At 56.0% G+C, this 21,523-nt stretch overlaps 2 protein-coding genes across 4 annotated transcripts; both read right to left on the bottom strand.

The window, feature by feature from the left end:
• Positions 1-2,243: 2,243 nt before the first annotated feature.
• Positions 2,244-7,337, bottom strand: SLC38A7 (solute carrier family 38 member 7). Of its 3 annotated transcripts, XM_017824274.1 has the most exons (12): positions 7,262-7,314; positions 6,258-6,449; positions 5,646-6,086; positions 5,205-5,403; positions 4,980-5,124; positions 4,769-4,867; positions 3,982-4,039; positions 3,523-3,637; positions 3,153-3,300; positions 2,869-3,068; positions 2,553-2,607; positions 2,244-2,458 (listed from the first exon to the last, which is right to left on the bottom strand). In XM_017824274.1, the coding sequence occupies exons 3-12, from the start codon at positions 5,910-5,912 to the stop codon at positions 2,356-2,358; spliced, it is 1,389 nt and encodes a 462-aa protein (XP_017679763.1). In that variant the 5' UTR covers positions 5,913-6,086; positions 6,258-6,449; positions 7,262-7,314; the 3' UTR covers positions 2,244-2,355. The 3 variants fall into 3 exon arrangements, with proteins under 3 accessions (XP_017679763.1, XP_017679765.1, XP_017679764.1); XM_017824276.1 differs by lacking the exon at positions 6,258-6,449 and having other exon boundaries at positions 7,262-7,337; XM_017824275.1 differs by lacking the exon at positions 7,262-7,314 and having other exon boundaries at positions 6,258-7,048.
• A 986-nt stretch (positions 7,338-8,323) lies between these two features.
• On the bottom strand, positions 8,324-20,670 carry GOT2 (glutamic-oxaloacetic transaminase 2). Its single transcript, XM_017824290.1, has 10 exons — positions 20,603-20,670; positions 15,091-15,247; positions 13,796-13,924; positions 13,462-13,521; positions 13,178-13,339; positions 12,592-12,696; positions 11,547-11,697; positions 10,745-10,910; positions 9,627-9,777; positions 8,324-9,486 (listed from the first exon to the last, which is right to left on the bottom strand). Exons 1-10 carry the CDS (start codon positions 20,668-20,670, stop codon positions 9,364-9,366), a joined length of 1,272 nt encoding a protein of 423 aa, XP_017679779.1. The 3' UTR covers positions 8,324-9,363.
• Between the last annotated feature and the right edge of the window lie 853 nt (positions 20,671-21,523).

Below are 21,523 nucleotides of genomic sequence, written 5' to 3'. Positions count from 1 at the left end.
CCGCGACATGGCGGCGGCGGGTCCGTCACAGCGCCCGAGCCGCTCCGGGGACCTTTTGGCCCCTCTGCCGAAATTCTCCCTCCGTTTGCACCCTCACGACTCAGTCCCGGAGAGGAATGTCCCCTCAGCGCCTTCCCGCCCGTCTCAGCCACCCCACACTGGCCTGCCAGCCCTGGGGTGCCCACAGGGCCTCCCCCGGCCCTGGGTGCGAGGACACCCCGGGGATGAGGGTCTGAGAAAGGCGGTGGGACCACCAGCTCCACGCCATCCATCCCAAAGCTCAGAGAGCTGGAATGAAACCAGGACACGGCTCTGTCCCCGAATCCCGCCCGGCAGCGTCCCCCTCCCACAGAAACCACGTCGTGCTGGCCCGGCGCACGCACCACAACATCACTTTTATTGAGTCCAAGCCCCTCCGCTTTCTGCACGTATAAAACACACGTTAAAAGGCCGGTGTTTGTAAACAGTCAGGGGAGCAGTAAGGCAAACAGGAACAGCCACAGCACCTCCGCACCTGCCCTGCCCTCAGCCGTGGGACACCATGTCCTCCTCCACTCCGGCCATGGGACCTCCTCGTGCCCGGCACACCTTTGGAAAAGCCAAGGCCACAAGACCCAGCGGGTACCAAACCCCTCCCCATCTTGGTGGGGGACAGGCACTGGAGGGCATTTTGGCGTTGGCACCTGCTGAGCCTCCGGCACCTCTGCTGTGCGCCGTGGGAGGTGGCTTTGTGCTCCCCACACACTCCCAGGAGGAGTGGACATCTTCTTTATGCCAAAGGGTCCCCCAAGCCCCAGCACCTGCTGGTGGAAGGGGCTTGGGAGGCAGCTGGTGCCATACCAGTGGGGTTTTGCTGGAGCCTGGTTTTGTCAAAAGTTGAGGGCACGGGGGCTGGAGGTCCCTTGGAAGGAGGGACCTGTTCCCTCACAGCATTCCTCAAACATTCCTGCTGTGCTTGGGGCTTTTCTTCCTCCTTCTCCATCTGGATCTCCCTGTCCTATCCTGAGCAGAGATGGGGAGATCCCCATTTACACACAGAGAGTGTTAATAAGGAAAACCCAAAAGTTTCCACGTGGGGAAGAACCCAAGGGCTGTTGTCCGGTCTGCAGCCTCTGGTTGCAGAGGGAGAGAGCCATGGTGAGAAGTACAGGAGCACATGCCATGGCTCACTGGAGTTCCCACCATGACAGCCTGGGCTGCTTCCAGAAAGATGGTGGAGAGGAAGGGCAAGGTTTTGCACAAGGATGGTTGGACCCTCCTCACAGCTGCAGCAATAGGGACACGTGAATTCCTCCCTCTCCCAGGGGTTTAGTAGCCAAACAAGGTCAAAAAAACCTCAGAGACATAACAAGAGCCGTTTGCTGTTGAGGTTTAACTCCCCCAGCCAAATGTGCAGCTGGGGGAGCTCCTTAACCCAGCAAAAGCAGGAATGAAATGATCATCCAGACAGGCAGCAGAGGGACAGCCCGCAGCAACACCAGCCACAGGGGACAATATAAAACAGATTAATACTGACTGCTTTATCTCCAAAGCATTCCTTAAAACCTACACCTGGCCCAGTCCCGTTCCCTGGACACCTGGAAGAACAGGATTGGAAATCTGGAGAAGAGCTTTGCTCTAGTGTAGTGCCTTCAGTAGCTCGATGCAGTCACTGCAACTTCTCTACTGAGTGATCAGCCTCTTGCAGGGAAAACACTGCACTGGTGCATCCCTACCCTAGGGTCATCCTAATCCCACCCCCCCCCAAAAAAAAATCAGGCTGAAGGCAACAGTCCCCCTTTGTAACAGGAAGTTGCAGCCCAGGCAGAGGGGCAGGAGACCAGTGAGCTGAGCCACAGGAAAGCAGAGTTCAAACCAAACATTGACACAGAAGATGACTACAGGGGTGTCACCCTGTCTGGTAAACATGATTACTAGTTCCCTTTATGCAAAACACACTTTCTCCCTCCAAAGTTGGGAGAAGAAGGAGTTTGAGCTGTGGAGAGGAGCTCCACCAGCACGGGGGTACACGGATGAGAGCAGCTCGGCTTCACAGACCCCAGCCACGACCCCTTAGTGATGCCTGACAGAGTGATGTCCACCCTGAGGGACAGAAAGAGCTTGCCCTGGACTACAGCTCCCCTTGTAGTGTTGCTCTGGCTTCACCAGGGAGCCAGGGCTGAGAGAAACCTGACTGCCTGGTGCCTTAAGACAATGAGATACGAACCACCACAGGGCTTGTTCAGCCAAGCCCCAAGTTACAACGCTCCTCTTGGATCTTCCCAACACGCCAACGTGTTTTCTTCCCACTTCCCTTTGGTCCTAGGGGGAATCTGCGTCCCCTCAGCAGCAGCAGTGCAGTCCAGCCTGGAGAAGTCAGGCAGTGAGATCCAGGAAGATGGCGTTGGCAGTGGTCTGTCCGAAGATGAAGGCTCCGAGGGTGACCATGAACACCCCGTAGCTGACCTGGGCCCACCAGCTGTGGATGCAGGAGGACAGGGCACATTTTACAGGGGACCTTCACCCCAATACCCACAGGGGAATGGGGGAGAGGGAAAGCACATTTCAGTTACCTGATTGCCCTGGTTTCTTGGATCTCGGAGAGCTTGGCTTGAATCAGACAGAGCCCTGAAAGGCAGGGGAGGCAAATTAGACCCAGATGAGGACTGTGCCCTGGGGACCAAGCAGACATCCCACAAGCCAGGGAGCCACACTCCCTGTTACAGAGCAGAGTCCAGTCAAAATAGTTGGGCTGCCAACCAACCTCATGCCATATTTTTGTCCTTCTCTAAAAACCTCCTGATTCCAGGCACCATCCTGTTCCCTCCCTCTTCAAGACACAAGGCCAAGAGACCTCTGCCAGCCCCTGAGCATCCCGGGATGCCCTACCTGGGAAGACAAAGATGAAGCAGGCGGCCAAGCCCCCGATGACAGAGATGACTTTGCCGATGTCAGGGATGAAGAGAGCCAGGAGGAGGGTCAGGAGGAACCAGCTGATGGTCTGAAGCAGGCGCCTCCTCCGCTCCCGAACCACGTCCTCTTCCACCGTCACCCCGGTGTAGCGGAGCCAGAGACCCTCCAAGACAGCCCTGTGGGCACAGACCCAGGGCAGGGGGGCTTCCCTGTGCTGCCCCTCCTGCCCACACCAGCCCCTGCCTTCTCCCAGTGCTCACCGGCCACAGAAGTGCAGGATGGGGTAGGATGTCAGCACGCAGAGGATGATGAAGGCCCGGGCCAGGGCAACAGGGATGTCATTGGAGGGGTAGGACATCAACACATCCTGGTCCACCCCAGCTCCAAAGGTTAAGAAGCCACAGACACCTGCCAGGAAGGGAGCAGTCAGCAGTGGACAGGGAAAAGTCTCCTGCACTTGTGTTTGAAGGACCAGACTTGGATGGATATGGCACAGGGCACACTGCAGAGGGGGTTGGATGGACTCCCCTCCCTTTCCACTCTTGCTGACCAGAGGGTCCCTGCCCTCCAGAAGTTCACAGCCTCTCCAAGGACTGTGCCACACCCATGTGGTACCACCCCCTCACTCACCAGTGCCTGTGTAGACAAAGAGAGCGATCACCATGGCTACTGTCACCACTGCCCCCCAGGTCTTCACCTCCGGCTGCTTCATGCTGTTAAACACGGGCACGCTGCTCATGTGGCACTGCCAGGACACAGAGACATACAGGGATACACGATGGGCTGAGCCATGCAGCATCCCACTTGTGATATCCCAGGCTTGTGATATCCTGAGCCCCCCAGGTTTGTCACTGGGGAAGAAAAAGTGGGGTGACAGGCTTCCCTGGACTTCCCAGCTGGGGGAAAATGGATCCGCCTCCATCCAGAGGTGGTGAGATGTTAAAAAGGCTTCAGCCCCCTCCCAAAGCTGTGCAGTGAGCACATGGGGAGGGTTTTAGCCAATCACCCAGGGGAGAATCCCTGGATCATGCTGGTCCCCAACCCAAGCAGCAATGGCATGGAAAGGAAGTGCTGGGCTCGTGGCCTTACCTGGAACCCAAAGCAGATGGTGGGCATGGCATTGAAGACAGCTGTCCAGGTGGAGGGGCTGGTGGGAGAGAAACACCCACCAGTCAGACCAGGGCCCCCTGTGCCCCCCAACCAGTGCCCAGGGGAGGATGAGCTGGGAGTGCTCAGTGTCTGCTGTTATTGCATCCCCCTACCCAGCATGGTACCACTGTGTGGAGTGAGTGGGACCTGGCACTCCCTGACAACCGGAGCCTTTCACTGAGAGAGAACTAGCCCAACCTGAGCATACAAAAGTAAAAGTATCAGTAAAAAACAAGGATCTAGTTGGGCAGCGCAGAAAACTGGTCTAACCTTTGCTCTGCCCAAAAATTTCCATTGCCTGCACTGGCTCCAGAAACATGCCCACGCTGCGAGGGAGGGAACAAGCCACAGAGGCTGTGCTGGCCAAGGAAATACCAAAATTATCCCAAAGTAAACACAGCCCTTGTTGCTGGGTGAGCACAAGCACTGCACAGGGAACTCAGGGCCCGGATGTATCAGAGCTAAAAGTCAATCAATGCTCCTCAAAACCTGCAATGGAGCCGTGGGGACCTTCAAGAGGTCCTCTTCCTCTTCCTCATCACCTGCTCCTCTGAAACATGGAGAGGTGCAGCCACTTGGGAGCTTAAGGCAGCAACATGCAGCATCCCCAAGTCCAGGGATGAGACTCATGAAAGATTTGTAGCCCTTTGCAGCCCTCGCTCCCACACCCCTGCCAGGCTCTGCAGTGCTGAGATGGCACCATCAGCATTGTGTCACTGCCTCTCACCTGGTGGGGATCTCCACAGGCACCAGCTCCTTGTCAGGCCAGATGTACTTGATGATAATGACGGCCGTGACGTACCAGGTGCCGATCACGCTGAGGGAGCTGCGAGAGGGGACAGGAGACCATCAGTGCTCTGCCTCCCCACTCTGTGTGCTTAGGTGGGTTCTGGCTGGCCTACCCTGACTCCCAGACCTGGAGGACTCTCCCTACCGACCTGGCATATTTTTGGAAGCCGATCTCCTTGGGGATGGAGAGGGGCAGGATGAGGAGGAAGGCGGTGATGCTGATGGTGAACTTGCGGTCTGTGTACCAGCAGCTGCTCCCAGCTTCCTCGGGCTCCTTCACCAGAGCAGCAATGACTGTGGGAACAGCCAGGGCAATCAGGTTGTCCCTTCCAGCTGAAGGGACAGCAACTGGTTGTTCTGTGGGACACACTTACTCTTGTCCTCCTGGTCTCCGATGATGATGAGGAAGGCGATGCAGGTGCCAAAGGTGTAGACGACGATGGCCACCTCGCACAGCACACCAGGCACCTTCCCACAGACAGCCCACACAACCTCCTGGTAGGTCCGCTCGTTGCTGGCCTGAGAGCAGTATGCCAGAATGACCAGACCTCCGATGATGAAGATCAACATGCACTAGGGTGGGGAAGAGACAGGGAGGGGGACACTGAGGCAACAACATGACATGGTCCCCAAAGCCACCCTGGGCAGCCACCCCTGAACACACTGAGCATCTCTGGTGTGCCTCACCCAACAGAGCTTCTTTCCAGCAGCTTGGTCCTCCCTGAGCCCTTTCTGGGGCTCCCCATGTCCCTCCCGTGCACCCTCCCAGGATGGGACGGGGACTTTAGGGGAGTTTCCCTTCCCCACCCTCTCACCATCTGCAGGGTGACACCGGCAGCCACGCCGCCGGCCATGCTGAAGGCAGCAGGGAAGTTGAGCAGCCCAGCGCCGAGGGCGGCGTTGACCACAATGAAGACAGCCCCCAGAGCCGACGTGGCCCCCAGACCGTTCCCTTGGCTCTCTGCGCTCTTGGGCACTGTCTCCACGCTGGGGCTCTGCAGGAGCCTGGCCCGTTCCCCAGCATCGTCGCTCCACTCCCAGTCCTTGTAGTCGCTGTTGATGCTCCCAGTGCCCTGAGCCATCGTCCTTCCTAGGGTGCCACACGCCACTGTCCACGTCCCACTAGTGGTCCTGCACCAGGCTCAGCCCGTCGCTTCGAGGAGGGTCCTCTGCCAGCACTGGCTCCATCAGGCAGGGAGAGCAGCAAACAGGCAGGTTGGGATGCAGCAACACGGGGGTCAGGCACCTCCCTGCTCCTAGAAGGGGATGATGAAGGACACGGTTAAGTGTTAGTTAAATTACCTTAACAAGGGACAACCTGGGCATCAGATGGAGGCACAGGGAAAACAAGCTCCCTGGGTCTCAGTTGGGGGGGTAAGAGCACGCAGGTGTCCTCACACCAGCAGAGACACAGCAGGAGAACTCACCTCTCGTGCCCCAGATCCAGGGAGAGGACACTGCTGCTGCCGGATGGGGGGCTGAGCCCCACCTCCGGGGCTGGGGAGCTGCAGCCTCACAGCAGGACTCGCCTTTCTGTGGGCACGAGACCCAGCGTCACGGCTTCCTGATTTCCAACCCCAATTCCTGCAAGCTCTGCAAGAGCCACTGTGCACGTGATCCTGGGTAAAGGGCAAGGCTGAGCTCAACGGGAATGACCCACATGTGCAGCAGGAACACCATGTCACCAGGAAAAGCAGGACTGGCCCCTTCCAGTGCACGCCCAGGGTGAACACTGGCACATGTCTCAGAAGCTTTTGGACCTGAAGATCTGGTGTTTCCAGCATCGCAGCTTTTGGGGGTGGGACAGCCCAGATCTCATCTCAGTGCCTCCACGCTGGAGGAAATCAACCCTCACAACCTGTCAGGGCTTTGCAGGGACCTACACGGCCACGGGAAATCTCTTTTCAAGGGAAATATCTTTTCTTTTTTTTTTTTTTTTTTTCCGTAGACGACATCTACAGAGACTCTTCCTGCCCAGCCCACCCTTTGCATCTGGGCTATTTAAACCCTGTGCTTTTGCTATGAATCCTCTTCAAAGATTTCTGGGAAAGGTGAGGAAGGGCTGCCCTCTCCCCTGTGGGCAGGAACGTGGAGGGGACGGGCCGGTGGGTCCGCGTGGGCTGCAGCTCCCACCCGGCCGAGGATGCTGCAGGGGGTCGATGCTTCTCTCAGGGCCGGGGGAGGATACTGAAGGGTCCTTTCCCCCCAGGCAACGCCGCCGTACTCTGACAGCCGCAGACCCCGAGAGCAGGCGTTTCTCCAGGGGTGACTCGACAGCCCCGGCAGCGCCCCCCGCCCCGAAAAGCAAGGCCCGGAACCGGTGACGGCCACTCCGCGCTCGCAGGGGATGCCCCGGGGGACGCGGCGCTGCCCCAGAGGGTCGCCGGGCTCCCCGCGTGCCCCTCCACCCCCGCAGCCCGGCCCCACTCACCGGGCGGTGGGAGCGGACCCGCTCCGCTCGGCCCCGGTGCCGGTCCCAGCCCCGGCCGGGCTCGGCGGCGGCAGCGCGGCGGCGGCTCCGCCCTGCCCGCTGCACGCCGGGGGTTGTAGTCCGGCCCCGCATCCCGGGGAGCATCACCGAGGGGCTCCCCCTTCGGGCAGCCCGTTCCTGCGGCTGAGCCGCGCGGGGACCCGCGGCAAGGAGAGGGCGACAGACAGGGCTGTGCTCCACGGTGCTTTTATTGTACAGGGAACGGGCGGGAGAAAGACCCCAGGTAGAGTAAAAGGGCAGGAGGAGGCAGCTCCGGAGCCACGCAGAACCGGGGAACCACAGCACAGGAACCCGCAGCGCCGAGGGCAGCACCCACGGCAGCAGCACGGAAAGCGGTTTATTGCACAAAGGACAGCAAGCAGCGGCTGTGGGCACCGGGCCAGTAAACAAACGGCGTGGAAGTGCAAACCCGCTGTCAGGGAGCGTCGGGAGGCTCCAGCCTGCCAGCAACGTGCGCTAGACTGGGAGAGGTGCACTAGACCGGTCCTTGCCAGCTCCCAAGGGGCACACAGCTGCCCTGGGCAGGAATGAGAAATGAGGACTGCTCTGCTAAATACCCTGGTATGGCTGCAGAGGGGAAAGGTGCCAGCAGATGGAGAAAGCTCATGCAGACGCAGAGGTAATGCCCCCGGGTCTGCCTCGGGAGGCACCTTGGGCTGCTGCAAGGAGAAACCCTGTGGTGCTCCAGTGGCAGGGGTTAGCCCCATGTCCCAAGGCAGGAAGTCTTTGGGAACTTGTCCTCTCCCCAGCAACATCTACGTTCAACCCCACAGGCTTCAATTTCAGCTCCATGACACCAACTCCCACCTGGGACCTCAGCTCACACATCCCTGTGGTCTTGTAGCACACCGGTGGGAACTACCCTCTCTCCATGTGGGATTCTCAGATCAGGGTTTCACTGGACCTACAAGACCCCAGGTGCTGGCACATCACCAAAAGGGAATGTTTGGTGCATGGAAGGGACAGGATCCAGCTGCACAATGACAGGATGAAGTCCCCAGCTCAACATAGCCATGCACCAGTTTATTTGGATTAAAAATCAGAGTCCAGTGAGTCACAGAACCTCGAGGACACTCAGTTCTGCTCTCAGACTTCCCTCAGGAGCTTTTGTGTTTTCTGGTGTCACCAGAAATGTGGTTGAACAGAGCAGATGAGAGGGGCACCCCACATGAGGGGGGACACACAGCAGGACCAACCTCTTGGCTTAGGGACACACACAAAGACTGAAGGGAGGGCAACTGGAGGTACAGGGCTGGACTGCTGGGCTTAGGGCAGGAATGGGGTGAGGCAGAGAGCACCAGAGAGCAGTTTCCAGAGGTGGTTCTTACTGGGGGGGAATGAGAAATGGTTTCACCTCAGGGTACAAGAGTGAAGTCAGGAGAACCAGGCAGGTTTAGAGGAGGGCACTGCCCCACACACCGATGCCACTGTGAATTACACCTGAGAGGAGAGTCCCAGATGGAAAGAGCGAAGCCATCGATGGAGCAGAGTTTGGTAGTCAGAAGTCCTCAGAGCTGGTTGTCAGAGGACAGCTTTGGTGCTGCCCAGCCCCAGGCTGGGAGGATGGAGGAGGATGGAGCCTGCTGGCAGCAGGGACTGGCTGAGGAGGTCAGAGCAGTGCACCAGAGCAGCCCTCCCACTCAGCCCACCCGGCTCCCTGCCCGCTGCCACTCGGGCAAGCAGCCAACAGCCTCCCAAAGCCTCCTCATGGGAAAACGAGTGTGGGGAAGCCTTTGGTGCCTACGCCAGTAGGATGGCATGGCTAAGCCTTTGCTTCCTCCAGCGCAGAAGGGTGCTGGGGCTGATGGAGAAAGGATGGACAGAAGGGAAGAGCAGCTGTGACGAGCAGGAGCCAGCAATGATGTCCCTGCTCCACAACGCAGGGAGGATTTGACTAGGCTTCTAAAACAACTCATCTACAAGATACATTCAGCGGCGGCTTCAAGTGCTGTGGCTGGAAGTATTCTGCTTGTTTCTTTTCCCTCCCCATCTTTGACTGGTGGGGAAGGGAAAGCCACCAGCTCCAGGGCACACCTTTGTCTTTACTTTGTGACTTGATGGATGGCATGAGCCAGGTAACCTACGTTGCCTGATGAAACTCCTGCCACAGAGATGCGTCCATCCTTTGTCATGTAGATGGAGAACTCCTTCATCAGCCGATCCACCTGGGGGGAAAGAGCAGAGTTAACCACAGGCCAACCTCTGCTCTCTGCAGAGTGCAAATTTACCCAGCTTGGCACCTGCAGTCAAAAACTTACTGATAAGGACGCAAAGGACACTTTGAGACCACAGGAATTGCGTTTACCTGGTCAGGTTTCAGCCCTGTGAAGCAGAACATGCCGATCTGGTCAGTGATGTGCTGCCAGTTGTGGGAGGATCCCTCCTTCTTGAGGTTGGACACCAGCTGATTCCGCATGCTGATGATCCGGTCAGCCATGCCCTTCACCTCCACCAGCCTGAGGAGCCAACCAAGGAACCGCTCAGAGCAGGGCTGGAACACCCCAACACTGCTCTTCCCACCCCAGCTACTGGGAATTGACCTCTCCACCTCGAGGGGCCTCATATGGGGATGCAGACGAGCAAAGACCAGGGAGCATGAAGATGTAGCTCCAGCTGGGGAGCTGCTTCTTTCTCCTGATACCTGAAGCTGACTGCTATGTATTTGTTTCATAGCGTGGGACACTACTCCCAGAGTGTAGGCATTTCTCATGTCTGAAAGCCACAGCTCAGCAGGATGCCTCATGGCAGCCCTGCCCAAACCCAGGTAAAGCATCTACAGATAAACCAAGAGTGCAGGAGCAGCTTCCAGAGCAGGCAGACAGGCCCTGCTCCAAGGCAGCACAGCTAGGAGACATCTCTGCTGGGCTCTGGATCAGGCACAAGCATCAGGCTGCCAAAAGAACACAGCCCCCAGCGAGGCCACAGCACACTGCCAGCCTTTGTTCTGCCAGGCCAGCTGCTGGTAGGGACCCAGCACCGAGGACCTGGGAGAACAGCCCAGGCTGATGCCAGGAAGCAGGCTTAGGGCATGAGGGTTACATTCCTGGTCTTATTCCCAGGGGGCTTATGCTTCCATTTCCCCCATGTGAGAGACACTACGTGGCTACAGCGTTTCAGTCAGACTTTTGTGCTTCTTGGATAGGCAGCTCCTGCAGCCCTTAATCCCAGGGGAGCTTTATCCCTCCTTTACAGTGTTTTCTGCCTTGGTAACACAAGGAAAACTTGTTTGTATCAAGCTAGACCAATACCAGCTGATGCCAGGACATGAGCAGGGATTTCTCCAGTGAAAAGGGGTGGCACATGGTTCTGACTGTTCCTGAAGCTAAGAGCTGCCTGTGACAGCAGCAGGCAATAAGCACAGCACAGGGCTGCCACAAAGAGACTCACACCTCACTGTTCTGAGCAGTACAGGTTCCTTCTTACCACTCCTTCCGTAGGTCAGGGGTGTTCAGGATCGTAGAGGCAATGCGGGCTCCGTTCATGGGTGGGTTGGAGTACATGGGACGGATGAGGATCTTCAGCTGTGACTCGACCCTCTTGGCTTCCTCTGCATCTTTGCAGACCACTGTGAAGGCGCCCGCACGCTCTCCTGAAAGAGAATCATAGAATACTCCGAGTTGGAAGGGACCCACCACAAGGATCATCGAGTCCAGCTCCTGGCCCTGCACAGAACACCGAGAATCACACCTGGGAGGACCGCCCAAACACTCAAACTCTGTCAGGCTTGGTGCTGTCACTATTTCCCTGGGGAGCCCATTCCAGTGCCCAACCACCCTCTGGGTAAAGACCTTTTTTCCTAATATCCAATCTAAACCTCTCCTGGCACAGCTCCAGCCGTTCCCTCGGGTCCTGTCACTGGTCACAGAGAACACAGATCAGTGCTGCCCCTTGTGAGAAGCTGCAGCCTGTGATGAGCTCTGCCCTCAGTCTCCCCCAGGCTGAACAAGCCAAGTGCCCTCAGCTGCTCCTTGTATGGCTTCCCCTCTAGACCCTTTGCCCTTTGTCCTTTGGATGCTCTCTGAAAGCTCTATATCCTTCTTATACTGTGACACCCAATGCCACACAGCTTTAGTGGATCTCTGTTCTCTAGAAGGGTCTCCCGTGGGTTATCCCCACCCAGTACAGCAGGATGAACACAGGCAGCAGGAAGACACTGGCTGCTAAACCCCAGAGGCACCACGGTGCCTCCAGCAGCCTGGATGAAAGCACTTCCAGGCCCCCTCACCGTAGAGCCCCATGTTCTTAGCGAAGGACTGTGCGAGGACGATGTTGATGCCCTGCTCGATGAAGTGCCGCACGGCCCAGGCATCCCGGTTGATGTCCCCGCTGGCAAAGCCCTGGTAGGCCATGTCAAAGTACACGAGGAGGTTTCGTTTCTGCCAGGAAAGAGGGGAGAGGGTGTCATGGGAGCTGAGCACCCCTCCAGGGAGCAGGGCAGCAGGGTGAAAAGAGCCACGCAGGCAGCGGCCTGCCCGCCTGCAACCATTCTCCTCCAGGAGAGGCATTCCCCTTCCTTTGCCACAGGGGAAGCAGCCCAAAACCTGCAGCTGCCCACCACACATCAAAACAGCAGCTAAAAACCCTCCAGTGCATTTATGGGATGTGCAGTCTGGCACAGGAGGCGCAAATGGATTCAGCAGTAATAAAATATTCTATTTCAGTGTCTTCTGTATTATCAGTTTCCAGGAAACCACCTGGGAACTCTCTAGGCAGGTGCCTGCCCTTCCAGTTCCTCCAGGCAGATAACCCAGCCACAGTGCCCTTCAGTCAGGAGACCTACAGCCTTCTGGGGGCCACAGAGGCCACTTTGATATCTACCAGTTCTCAGGACACTACTAAGGCATCCCCAAGCCAAATTTCACTGGCTACAGCTTGAGTGAGCAGCAGGGAGGAGGAGGAGAGGGTAGAACCTGTCCCTGCCTGTTTCCAGCTGAAGCTTGTGAGGAGACACTGGGCACATGAAAGATCTTGCAGCATTTTGAATACACCAACACTGAGAGCTCCACTCCAGCGATCACAGATCACTCTTTCAACCCTGCTCTCCTTTCGGGTATCCCTGTCCCAGCTTCCTGGGAAGGTGCCAGCAGAAAGTCTCATGGTCAGCTACAAGCCCGATGGGTGCATTTGTCTGGCTCCTGTCAGGAACATGACACCCATCCTGGCTTCAGGGAAGGGAGTAACCTTTACCGAAGCGAAGACCAGGTGCCACCCATGAAAGGCCAGTTGTGGTTTCCCCAGGAATGGTACAGTACCCCTGGGACACTGCTCACCTTCACTACTGCTGCCAGCTCCTTCCATTGCTCCTGCCGGGGATCCACCCCGGTGGGGTTGTGAGCACAGGCATGCAAGAGGATGATGCTCTTCTCTGGAATTTTCTAAGGAAAACATTACAGAAAATGAATTATTAATGGTACCTGAGCACTCTCCTCAGCAGCAGAGATGAGACTCGTGCCCTAGACAGCTTAGATGAGCTCTGCAAGGGTTCCAGACTTGATTTAGTGCCTTCAAGCATTGTAGGATAGAATATTCTGAGTTGGAAAGGACCCACCACAAGGATCACTGAGTCCAATTCCTGGCCCTGCACAGGACAACCCCAAGAATCACACCCTGTGCACAAGTTGTCCAAATGCTCCTTGAACTCTGGCAGGCTTGGTGCCATGACTACTTCCCTGGGGATCCTGTTCCAGTGCCCCAACCACCCTCTGGGTGAAGAACCTCTTCCTAATACCCAGCCCCTAATACCCAGCCTAAACCTTCCCTGACACAGCTTCATGTGGGATCATATTTAGGGTAAAGTAAGATCATCATCCATCTCCCACATCACCTCCCTGCTTCCAGGCATGGAAGGCAACTCACAGAAATGTCATCTATGGCTCCAGAGAAGTCAAGGCTGCACGTCTTGGGGTCGTAGTAGCGGTAAGACTGAAGTTGCATGCCAGCATCACGGAAAATGGGGGTGTGATTGCCCCAGGACGGCTTGGGTAGGTACACATGACGGCTAGGCTTGAAGAACCGGTCCTGGTCAAGAGAAAAGACAGAGTGTTCAAACTGGTTGAATAGATTCAAGCAGTTAGAAAACCCTAGAGATTCAGCTCTGGTCAAAATACGTCCTTTCCTTCCCCCACTGGCCAAGGACTCACCAAAAAGTTGGCTCCAATCCGCAGAGATCCGGTCCCAGAAATGCCCTGCACAGTGACGTACTGCAAGGGAAGAAAGAGATACCTGAGTGTGAGCAGCCCCGTTACGATACAGGGGAAGTACAGTCCCTATATCAGCACACCAAAACAGGGACAAGGGATGGAGGGACTGCGAGGTCAGCAGCTCCAGTTGCAGGGCAGGGATTTGGGTACCCTGGCAAGGTTAAATCCCTTCCTTGGATAGGGCTGTTGCACCCCAGCCTCACAGTTAGCCTTGGGCCCAGCCAGCCCACAGCTCAGAGCCATCAGTACCCGCCGTGCCCCAGCCCCTCCTTACCCGGCCGCTCTTTATGACCTCGCTGTTTTCACCCAGGGCCAGCTCTGCGGATGCCCGGGTGAAATCTGCCAGTCCCCCAATGGGCAAGTACTCCTTGTCCATCTTCTTGGATGCTATCATGGCCTCAGCCTGGAAGAGAGGACACACATTCAGCAGGGAAGGCATCCCCGTGGGGAGGACAGTGGGCAGCTTGAGGTCACTTCTCTGCACTTTCTGCTTGCTCAAAAGGGGCAAAAGTTGGTTTACAGGAGTTTCTGTTCAGGGCTCAATCCAAGCAAAGGGCAGCAGTAAACATCTCAGATGAAACCCTGCTTGTACCAGGGGATGTGGTGCCCAGCAGCCACCAGAGCCCTCAGTGGGTGCCAGTGCCAGTACAGCAGAGCCAGGACACCCAACACCAGAGGAGAGCACCACTTCCAGCCCATTAAAAGTCAGTGGTGCTGCACAAGGACATACATTTCTCTGCCCAAGCAGGAAGTGTCATGCAGGAAGGTGAGTCTTGAGTGTTACTGGAAGACAGATATTATGTCTATACAGGTGACATGCCTGGCCCAGGTAGGGTAGCAAGCCTTTTGCCTGGCTTCATCATGCTGAGAGTGGGACAGACCCTGGCAGCAGTCACACACCACCAGGAAACTGTCCCTGCAACACCAACAAGGCCTTCTGGTTGTGACCCAGTACACGGGGAGAGGGAGGGCAAAGGATGACTTTAAACCCCCCACTGGTGAGACACACGGACAACACACCCCCCAGCTCCAAGGAGATCAGCCAATCAGTGTGTGTGTCAGCTTCCAAATATTTAACAGCCTATTTGTACCCTGACAGCCCTGAAAGACCCCATAATCCCCTCAGGGCAATGTCCACACTCTGCTCCCTGGGCTGGAGTTTTAGACTGGCTTATGGAGAAATTGGTAACATCGGCTCAACAGAATTTCTAAGACTAATCCATTAAGGGGACAATATCAGGTCTTTCCTCCCATGTTGGGTGGCCCAGGGAACATCAGCCTATTCAAGAAACACCTTCAAGTTGAAAGGACAGGTGCATTGGAGGGGTTGTGCAAGTCAGCAATTAGTTAAGGGTTACATGAATGGGAACAGGACATGTATTTCCTGTTTTGTCCCCTACTACCTAACGGCTCTGTCATGCCTCAAAAGCATTAGTCCTGCTAAAGGAGCCATCCAGGAACATTTCCTGCTCTGTTAGTGACAAAGTTTATTTTAAGGACCGACAGACAAGCCTTGCTCAGCGGCCTTCCCCCTCCCTGACACCTGGCCCTGGCCAGCACCCGGCTCACCTTGCGGACACAGTTCAGGACATAGGGCTTCCCGTTGTCATCCCGGTACGCCCCCACACCCAGGTTCATCTTCTTGGAGTTGGTGTCGCGCTTGAAAGCTTCTGTCACCCCCAGGATGGGGTCGGGGGGACCCATCTCCACGTGGGCCCACCATGAGCTAAAGGGAAAAAGCAGCAGCTAAGAATTAGCCTAGAGAACTGGGCAGAGATGCACAGCAACACGAGTAGAGAGAAACCTTCAAGGAAATCTTGTCTTTAAACCACTGAAAAAGGTGCAAGTAGTGTTAAGAGAATTATCCAGGGGGGGAAAAACCAACCCAACCCCTTTATGCTCCATGATCTGGCTCTGCATTTTACGTTGCAGAATGGACAAAGAGCAGTTGTCAGTTCAAGGTGGCTGAAGATACCTGACTCCCTCCCAGTCATTAGCGTGTCGAAATGGCCCTGTTTGCTTTTCCTGCTGACACCACAGAGTCCAGGAAACAGAAACCTTGAACTCTCGTGCTCTGGACAAGTGCCCAGAGCCCACAGGTGGGATTGCATAGGTTAGTACCCCCCAGGGAACGTTGGCCAGAGCCAGGCAATTGCACAAAACATGAATATGGAGCCTCTTCCAAACTCCCGGAGGGGCTCTAATGTGTGAAAACTAATCTACTTTTCCCACAACATTGGCTGACCTAATAGAGATATTTCTATTTCCTGCCCTACAAACTCTTCCTCATTTTTTGTAGCCAAATACTGTTTTCCTGGAAATGGCAGAGGACATTTTCTTCCCAGGGTGACGAGTCCCTTCTCCTGTCAAGGAGGAGCTTTGTGCCCTGTATCAGGAGGAGCTTTGTGCCCTGCTCCCCCAGCACAACAAACCACCTGCCTCTGCCCTTTTGGCAGCACACCCTGAGATGGAGAGGCTCTCTTAATGTCAAGGGCAGACTAGACCAGGCTATAAAAAGAAACCTGTTATTTCCTTTGGCCACAGCCTCTGCCCAGTCCCACGTCCAGGCTCTGCAGGCCTGCAGACAGTGCAGGAGCAGCGATGTGGTGGTTTTTAACCTGCCTGCCAGAGGCTGTGGCTGTCCCAGCCCCCTCCCGAAGGCTGGGTTACTAAAGGCAACTCCACCCAGCTCTGAGCATCCAGACTCATGGCACCACACCTGTGCCTATCCAGGCCCCAGAGCTCAGTGGGGAACAAAGAGTAGATTGGGTTTATCTCCTCTGGGGCAGGACTCCTGATTACTGAAGGAGAAATACAAAGTCAGGGAGGCATATCAGCTTTACTAAACTCTGCAGCTCACAAAAGGCCACCTCACCTGAAGATAACAACCTTTCCCAACTTGGGAATGCTGTCCTGGGGCTGGATTCTGCCCCAGGCAATGCAGGCAGCCTGGAGCCAGCTCAGGGACAGCCAGACCTCCTGCTCAGTGCAGACTCTGTAGGCAGATACAGGTCTGTGGGCAGCAGGGCCAGGTAGGTTGAGGAAGCTCTAACATGATCAGGGGAACTCACAAAATCATCTTTCCTCTCTATTCTGTCCCTAGTTTAGGTCCATTGAGACCCACTTTACTCACTACATAAACATACTTTGCACTGTCTCGTGTATGTAGATTGAATCTCATGGAGCCCTAAACATCTTTTTCCTTCTTCAGATAAATTGCTCTTCCCATCAGCACAGTATTTCCAAATAAAAAGCCTCTGTTTCTTCTCTCGATAGGGTCTGTGGAAAAAAGGGCAGTAAACACGTAGAAGGCAGAGCCACCTCAGGTAGTTTAAAAATGGAAGATGTCCTTAACGATTTTTAGACCACTAACCGGTCTTAATTACCTCTTAAGTATAGGATCAGCTTGGAAAGGGGGATGAGTCAATCATGCCAGCAACACACACCCTCCAGAGAGGGACAGGGGCTGCAGCCAGTGGGGAGGGAGTGACCTGGGGAATCAACCCGAGCAGAACTCATCAAGGGGGCAGTCAGGGCAGAAACCTGCTGCAGGTTCAGGCAGCATGCAATGCTGCTTTGGAAAAACCTCTCCCACTGCCTTCCTGGCAAGTGGAGGGGCAAGGGAAGAGAGAAACACTGCGTAGGAGTTTGTCCCTCTGCAATTTACCTGCTTTAGGATTATTTTGGTATGGAGGGCTGCAGGAGCCTGGCCATGTATTTTAAAGAGCTGCTGCTTTGGAAGTGGTGATGGCACCTCCTTTCTGCTGGGCTTTTCCCCAAGCAGCTTACAGAGTTTGGGGTATTTAGGTCCCGATCTTGCAAAGACTTAAGCAGGTCATTGGGTTCTAACATACTGCAATTAATGCTGATCCTGGGGGCATTTACCTAAGCTACAGCACTCCAGAGAGTTAAGTACTTTAGTTCTGAGCCGGTTTTCCTGTCGGCTTAAGGCACCCAAAGGGTAGGTTTAGGACTGATTTTCTTGTTCTCAGCCTGAAGGTTTCCAGGTGAAGGCCAAAGCTGTTTCCAGGGTGGTGAGCTTGCCGGGAGACAGGAGAAAAAAGTCCAGGCTGAGTTGTCCCAACACATCAGGATACTAAAGAGATCACAGAGGCAAGGCCTTCCCAAAGGGGTTTGGGAAAAGAGGTCTACTAGGGATCTGAGGCCACAAACCCTCATACACTGCTACCCCATGGTACTGTTGTTGTCCCTGCACTGCCCTATATTTTATTTTGAGCAATTAGAAGAATATTGGTCTTGAATAAAGGTCAAAGCTATAAACTGCACATCTCTGCCAGCCTAGAGGTATTTCAATGAAGAAAACTAACCAGAGGTAAATTTAAGCTGGGGCTGAGCTACCCGAGGGAATACTCAATGGAAGCCAAAGCAAGCACATTCTCAAGCTACAGAACTTCAACACAGAAGGCAGAGTCACAGTTTAGATGCTCGTCAAAGCCGGTATCCAAGTAGTCTCTGTTCTCTTCAGCCAGACTGGTCTTCTGAGCCAGTTTAATGCACAGCTGCAAGTGCAGTGGGACAGAGAGAGGGGGGGAAATGCAACAGGAACTGCACAAAACAGCAATGCCTTTCAAAAACTTCTGTTGAACTTATGGCACAGACCCAAGAGGTGCGTAAGGACTCAAGCCAAGCTGGGAGAGCAAGTGTTTACAAGCCCAGTGAAGGTTTCCACTGTGGAGTGGCCAGCCCAGGTTCCCTGGGATACAGATACATCAGATACTGGATTTCAGAACCTCTGCCAGAGTCCCCACAGCAGTTCTGCAAGCTAGAGCAGAGCAGAGGGGCCAAAGGCTGTCAGGCTGTTCAGATACCACAACTAAAGCAAATATTTACACACCAACAATGCCAACAGGCTGCTGGCTACTACAAGGCCTTTCAAGCCTAAACATTCTCGCCACAGTGAGCTGCTGGGGAAGCTTCCCACCAAGAAAAGCATTTAAATAGCTGTCTTGTGACATCAGAGCAGCAGACTGAGTTATCACCTTAATTAGCATTTGTGTGCCAAGGGAGCCGTTTTAACCATTTCCTCTCTTCTGACCTGATTTCAGAAGGAGCATACTCAGCACCCAGTAATGGTAACAGCTTGAGCACCACCAGTTATGTTGCTGAAGATAAGGAAACAGAAACTGCTAATCACTGTTTGGCATTCCTTGTTGCATAACAAGGCACTCTCTATTCCTGAACAGGAATAACGGGGGCTGTGCACAAGGCTCTTTGCTTATAAAAGGGATGGTCTGTGTCTCTTGGGTGTCCTCAATTCAACTTGGTAATTTATAGTTTGCTGTATAACAAGCTTGGGAAAAACAAAGCTAATGCCAGGGGGCTCCAATACCTTTCACAGGCCTTCACAGTCCATGGGCACAAAACACAAGCTCTAGATAGCTGCTCTTCCATCCCTTCTGAGGAGAGCCAGAAGGCTGCCTCAGAAGGAGAGGGACAGGGAGCATTTGTCTCACAAGCATTAATCAATATCTAATAGCCCTCTTTATCTGCTGGAATGGGGATTTAAAACACCTCACTGCTTTCCTGCTCTGACATGGGCTGGAAACTTTCTTAAAGCTTTCCCAGCCAGTATGGGCCAAGAGTTGAAGGGCTCTGGAGAGCAGCAAGGCCTTGCCCAGATCCCTCTGCACACTCTGCTTCTCGGATGCCTGGTCCAAGTGGTGTTCCCAGCCATGTGCTCTCAGGTCAGCTGTACCTAGTGAAGCTGTTCTGGGCTCTTCACATGACTCCAGCTGCACCCTGTATTCTTCCATCCAACTCTGCTGACCAGAGATAGTGGCATCCAGAGCTGCCGGTGCAGGACTGGCCCGAACAGAAACGCCCTCACACCAGGGTTTGTAGCCTGAGGGCACAGCTCTAGCACAGCCAGCACTGTTTGTATTCCATGGGTCATGGGGTCACTGCAGACCTGCTGCACCATATCCCCATTTCACAGCACACAGAATCCTGGAATGCTTTGGGTCAGAAAAGACCTTAAAGATAATCTCGTCCAACCCCCTGCCACCGGCAACGACACCTTCCACTGGACCAGGTTGCTCCAAGCCCCATCCAACCTGGCCTTGAACACTTTCAGGGGTGGGGCAGCCAGAATTTCTCTGGCCAACCTGTGCCAGGGTCTCACCACACTCAGAGGGAAGAATTTCTTCCTAATATCCAATCTAGCCCTTCCCCCTTGTCCTGTCACTCATGCCCTTGTCAAAAGTCCCTCTCCAGCTCTCTTGGAGCCCCTTTAGGCACTGGAAGGCCACAATTAGGTCAGTCCAAAGCCTTCCCTTCTCCAGGCTGAACAACCCCAACTCTCTCAGCCTTCCCTCATAGGAAAGGTGCTCCAGCCCTCTAATCATGTTTGTGGCCTCCCCTGGACTCGCTCCAACAGGTCCGTGTCCCTCCTGTGCTGGGGTCCCAGAGCTGCACACAGCACTGCAGGCGGGGTCTCAGCAGAGCAGAGGGGCAGAATCCTCTCCCTTTCCCTGCTGCCCACGCTGCCTTTGGTCCAGCCCAGGACACACACACAGTCGGTTTCTGGGCTGCGAGCGCACACGGCCGGCCCGTGTCCGGCCTCTCATCGACCACATCACTCGTGCCCTGCAGCTTCAGTGCACAGCACGAGCAACATCCCAACGCCGCTGCTCAAGACACAGAGTCCCCCCCGCCGCGTTTCTCAGGGCACAGGGCGGCCCCAGTCCCGTTATTCGGGGCACAGCCTCCCCCCCGTTCCGGGGGCTCCCCGGTAGCCGGTGCCCACGCGCCCTCCACGGCGGCGCCTCAAGGGCAGGCGGGGAGCGCCGGGCCGCGCCGCAGCCAATCAGAGCGTGAGAGCCCCCCTCCCCAGCCAATCGGAGCGTGAGAGCCCCCCTCCCCAGCCAATCGGAGCGCGAGAGGCCCCCTCCTCAGCCAATCCGCGCGCGGTCCGTCCCGCCGCCAACCCCCTTCTCCCAGCGCGGCGTCACCCGCGGGCCGCGCGGAGGGACCCCCTCCTCGCGGCCTCACAGCGGGGAAACCCCTTCGCCAACGGCACCGGCGGGCAGCTCCGGGGGCCGAGCCGCCCCTCAGCCCTCACCTGGCGCGGGAGGCGGCGGCGGCGAGGCGCGGGGCGGCGAGGAGCCGGCGGCTGTGCAGGAGCGCCATGGCGGCGGTGACGGCGGGACGGCGGCGGGCGGCTCACACCTCACACTGCGAGCGCCGGCCGAGCGCCCCGCCCCGCGCATGCGCCGCCCACCGCCGGGCACCGCCGGCGCTGCCCCCTGGCGGCCGGGACGGCTCATTGCAACCGCACCGGCCCCCGCCCGCTCGGGGCTGCGATGGGCGGGCTGTGCGGGGCTGTGCGGGGCTGTGCGGGCTGTGCTGCGATGGGCGGGCTGTGCGGGGCTGTGCGGGGATGTACGGGCTGTGCTGTGATGGGCGGGGCTGTACAGGGCTGTGCGGGCTGTGCTAGGATGTGCGGGGATGTGCTGGGCTTCGTTGGGATATGGAGGACTTGACTGGGACACAGTGAGCCATACTAGGTTGTACTGGGCCATCCTGTGTGTGCCAGGCTGTACTCGGCCGTGCTGGGACATACAGGACAGTACTGTACCACACTAGGCTGTACAGCTGTATAGAACTGTTCAGCACCATATGGAGCCATACAGGTCTGCACAGGGCAGTGTTGGGCCACACTGGGCTATACAGGACTGTAACACACCATAATGAACTCTACAGGGCCATGTGGGGCTGTACTTGGCCATATGGAGCTGTACAGGGCTGTTCAGGACTGTATTGGGCCATGCTAGGCTGTATGGGGCTGTACTTGACCCTACAGGGCTGCACTGGGTCGTACTGGGCTGTACGGGGCTGTACCAAGACGTACAGGGTTGTACAGGGCAATATGGAGCTGTAAAGGGCTGTACTGGGCTGTGCTTTGCCATATAGGACTGTACAGCATCATACGAGGCCCTACAGGTCTGTACAGGGTGCTAGTGGGCCACACTGGGCTCTACTG

This window comes from Lepidothrix coronata, unplaced genomic scaffold (assembly GCF_001604755.1).
Source record: "Lepidothrix coronata isolate B3197 unplaced genomic scaffold, Lepidothrix_coronata-1.0 Scaffold110, whole genome shotgun sequence".
NCBI lineage: Eukaryota > Metazoa > Chordata > Aves > Passeriformes > Pipridae > Lepidothrix > Lepidothrix coronata.
Note: the sequence above shows the minus strand (reverse complement) of the source record. Positions and strands in the feature narration are given on the sequence as shown.

Coding starts and splice junctions, on each gene's coding strand:
- SLC38A7 (XM_017824276.1), bottom strand. CDS start 5,912: ATGGCTCAGGGCACTGGGAGCATCAACAGCGACTACAAGGACTGGGAG. Junction 5,125..5,204: donor CGGAGACCAGGAGGACAAGA/GTAAGTGTGTCC, acceptor CTGTTCCCACAG/TCATTGCTGCTCTGGTGAAG. Junction 4,040..4,768: donor CCTGTGGAGATCCCCACCAG/GTGAGAGGCAGT, acceptor CTCTCCCACCAG/CCCCTCCACCTGGACAGCTG.
- GOT2 (XM_017824290.1), bottom strand. CDS start 20,670: ATGGCGCTCCTGCACAGCCGCCGGCTCCTCGCCGCCCCGCGCCTCGCC. Junction 13,340..13,461: donor GGATTGGAGCCAACTTTTTG/GTGAGTCCTTGG, acceptor TCTCTTGACCAG/GACCGGTTCTTCAAGCCTAG. Junction 9,778..10,744: donor CCTGACCTACGGAAGGAGTG/GTAAGAAGGAAC, acceptor TTGGCTCCTCAG/GCTGGTGGAGGTGAAGGGCA.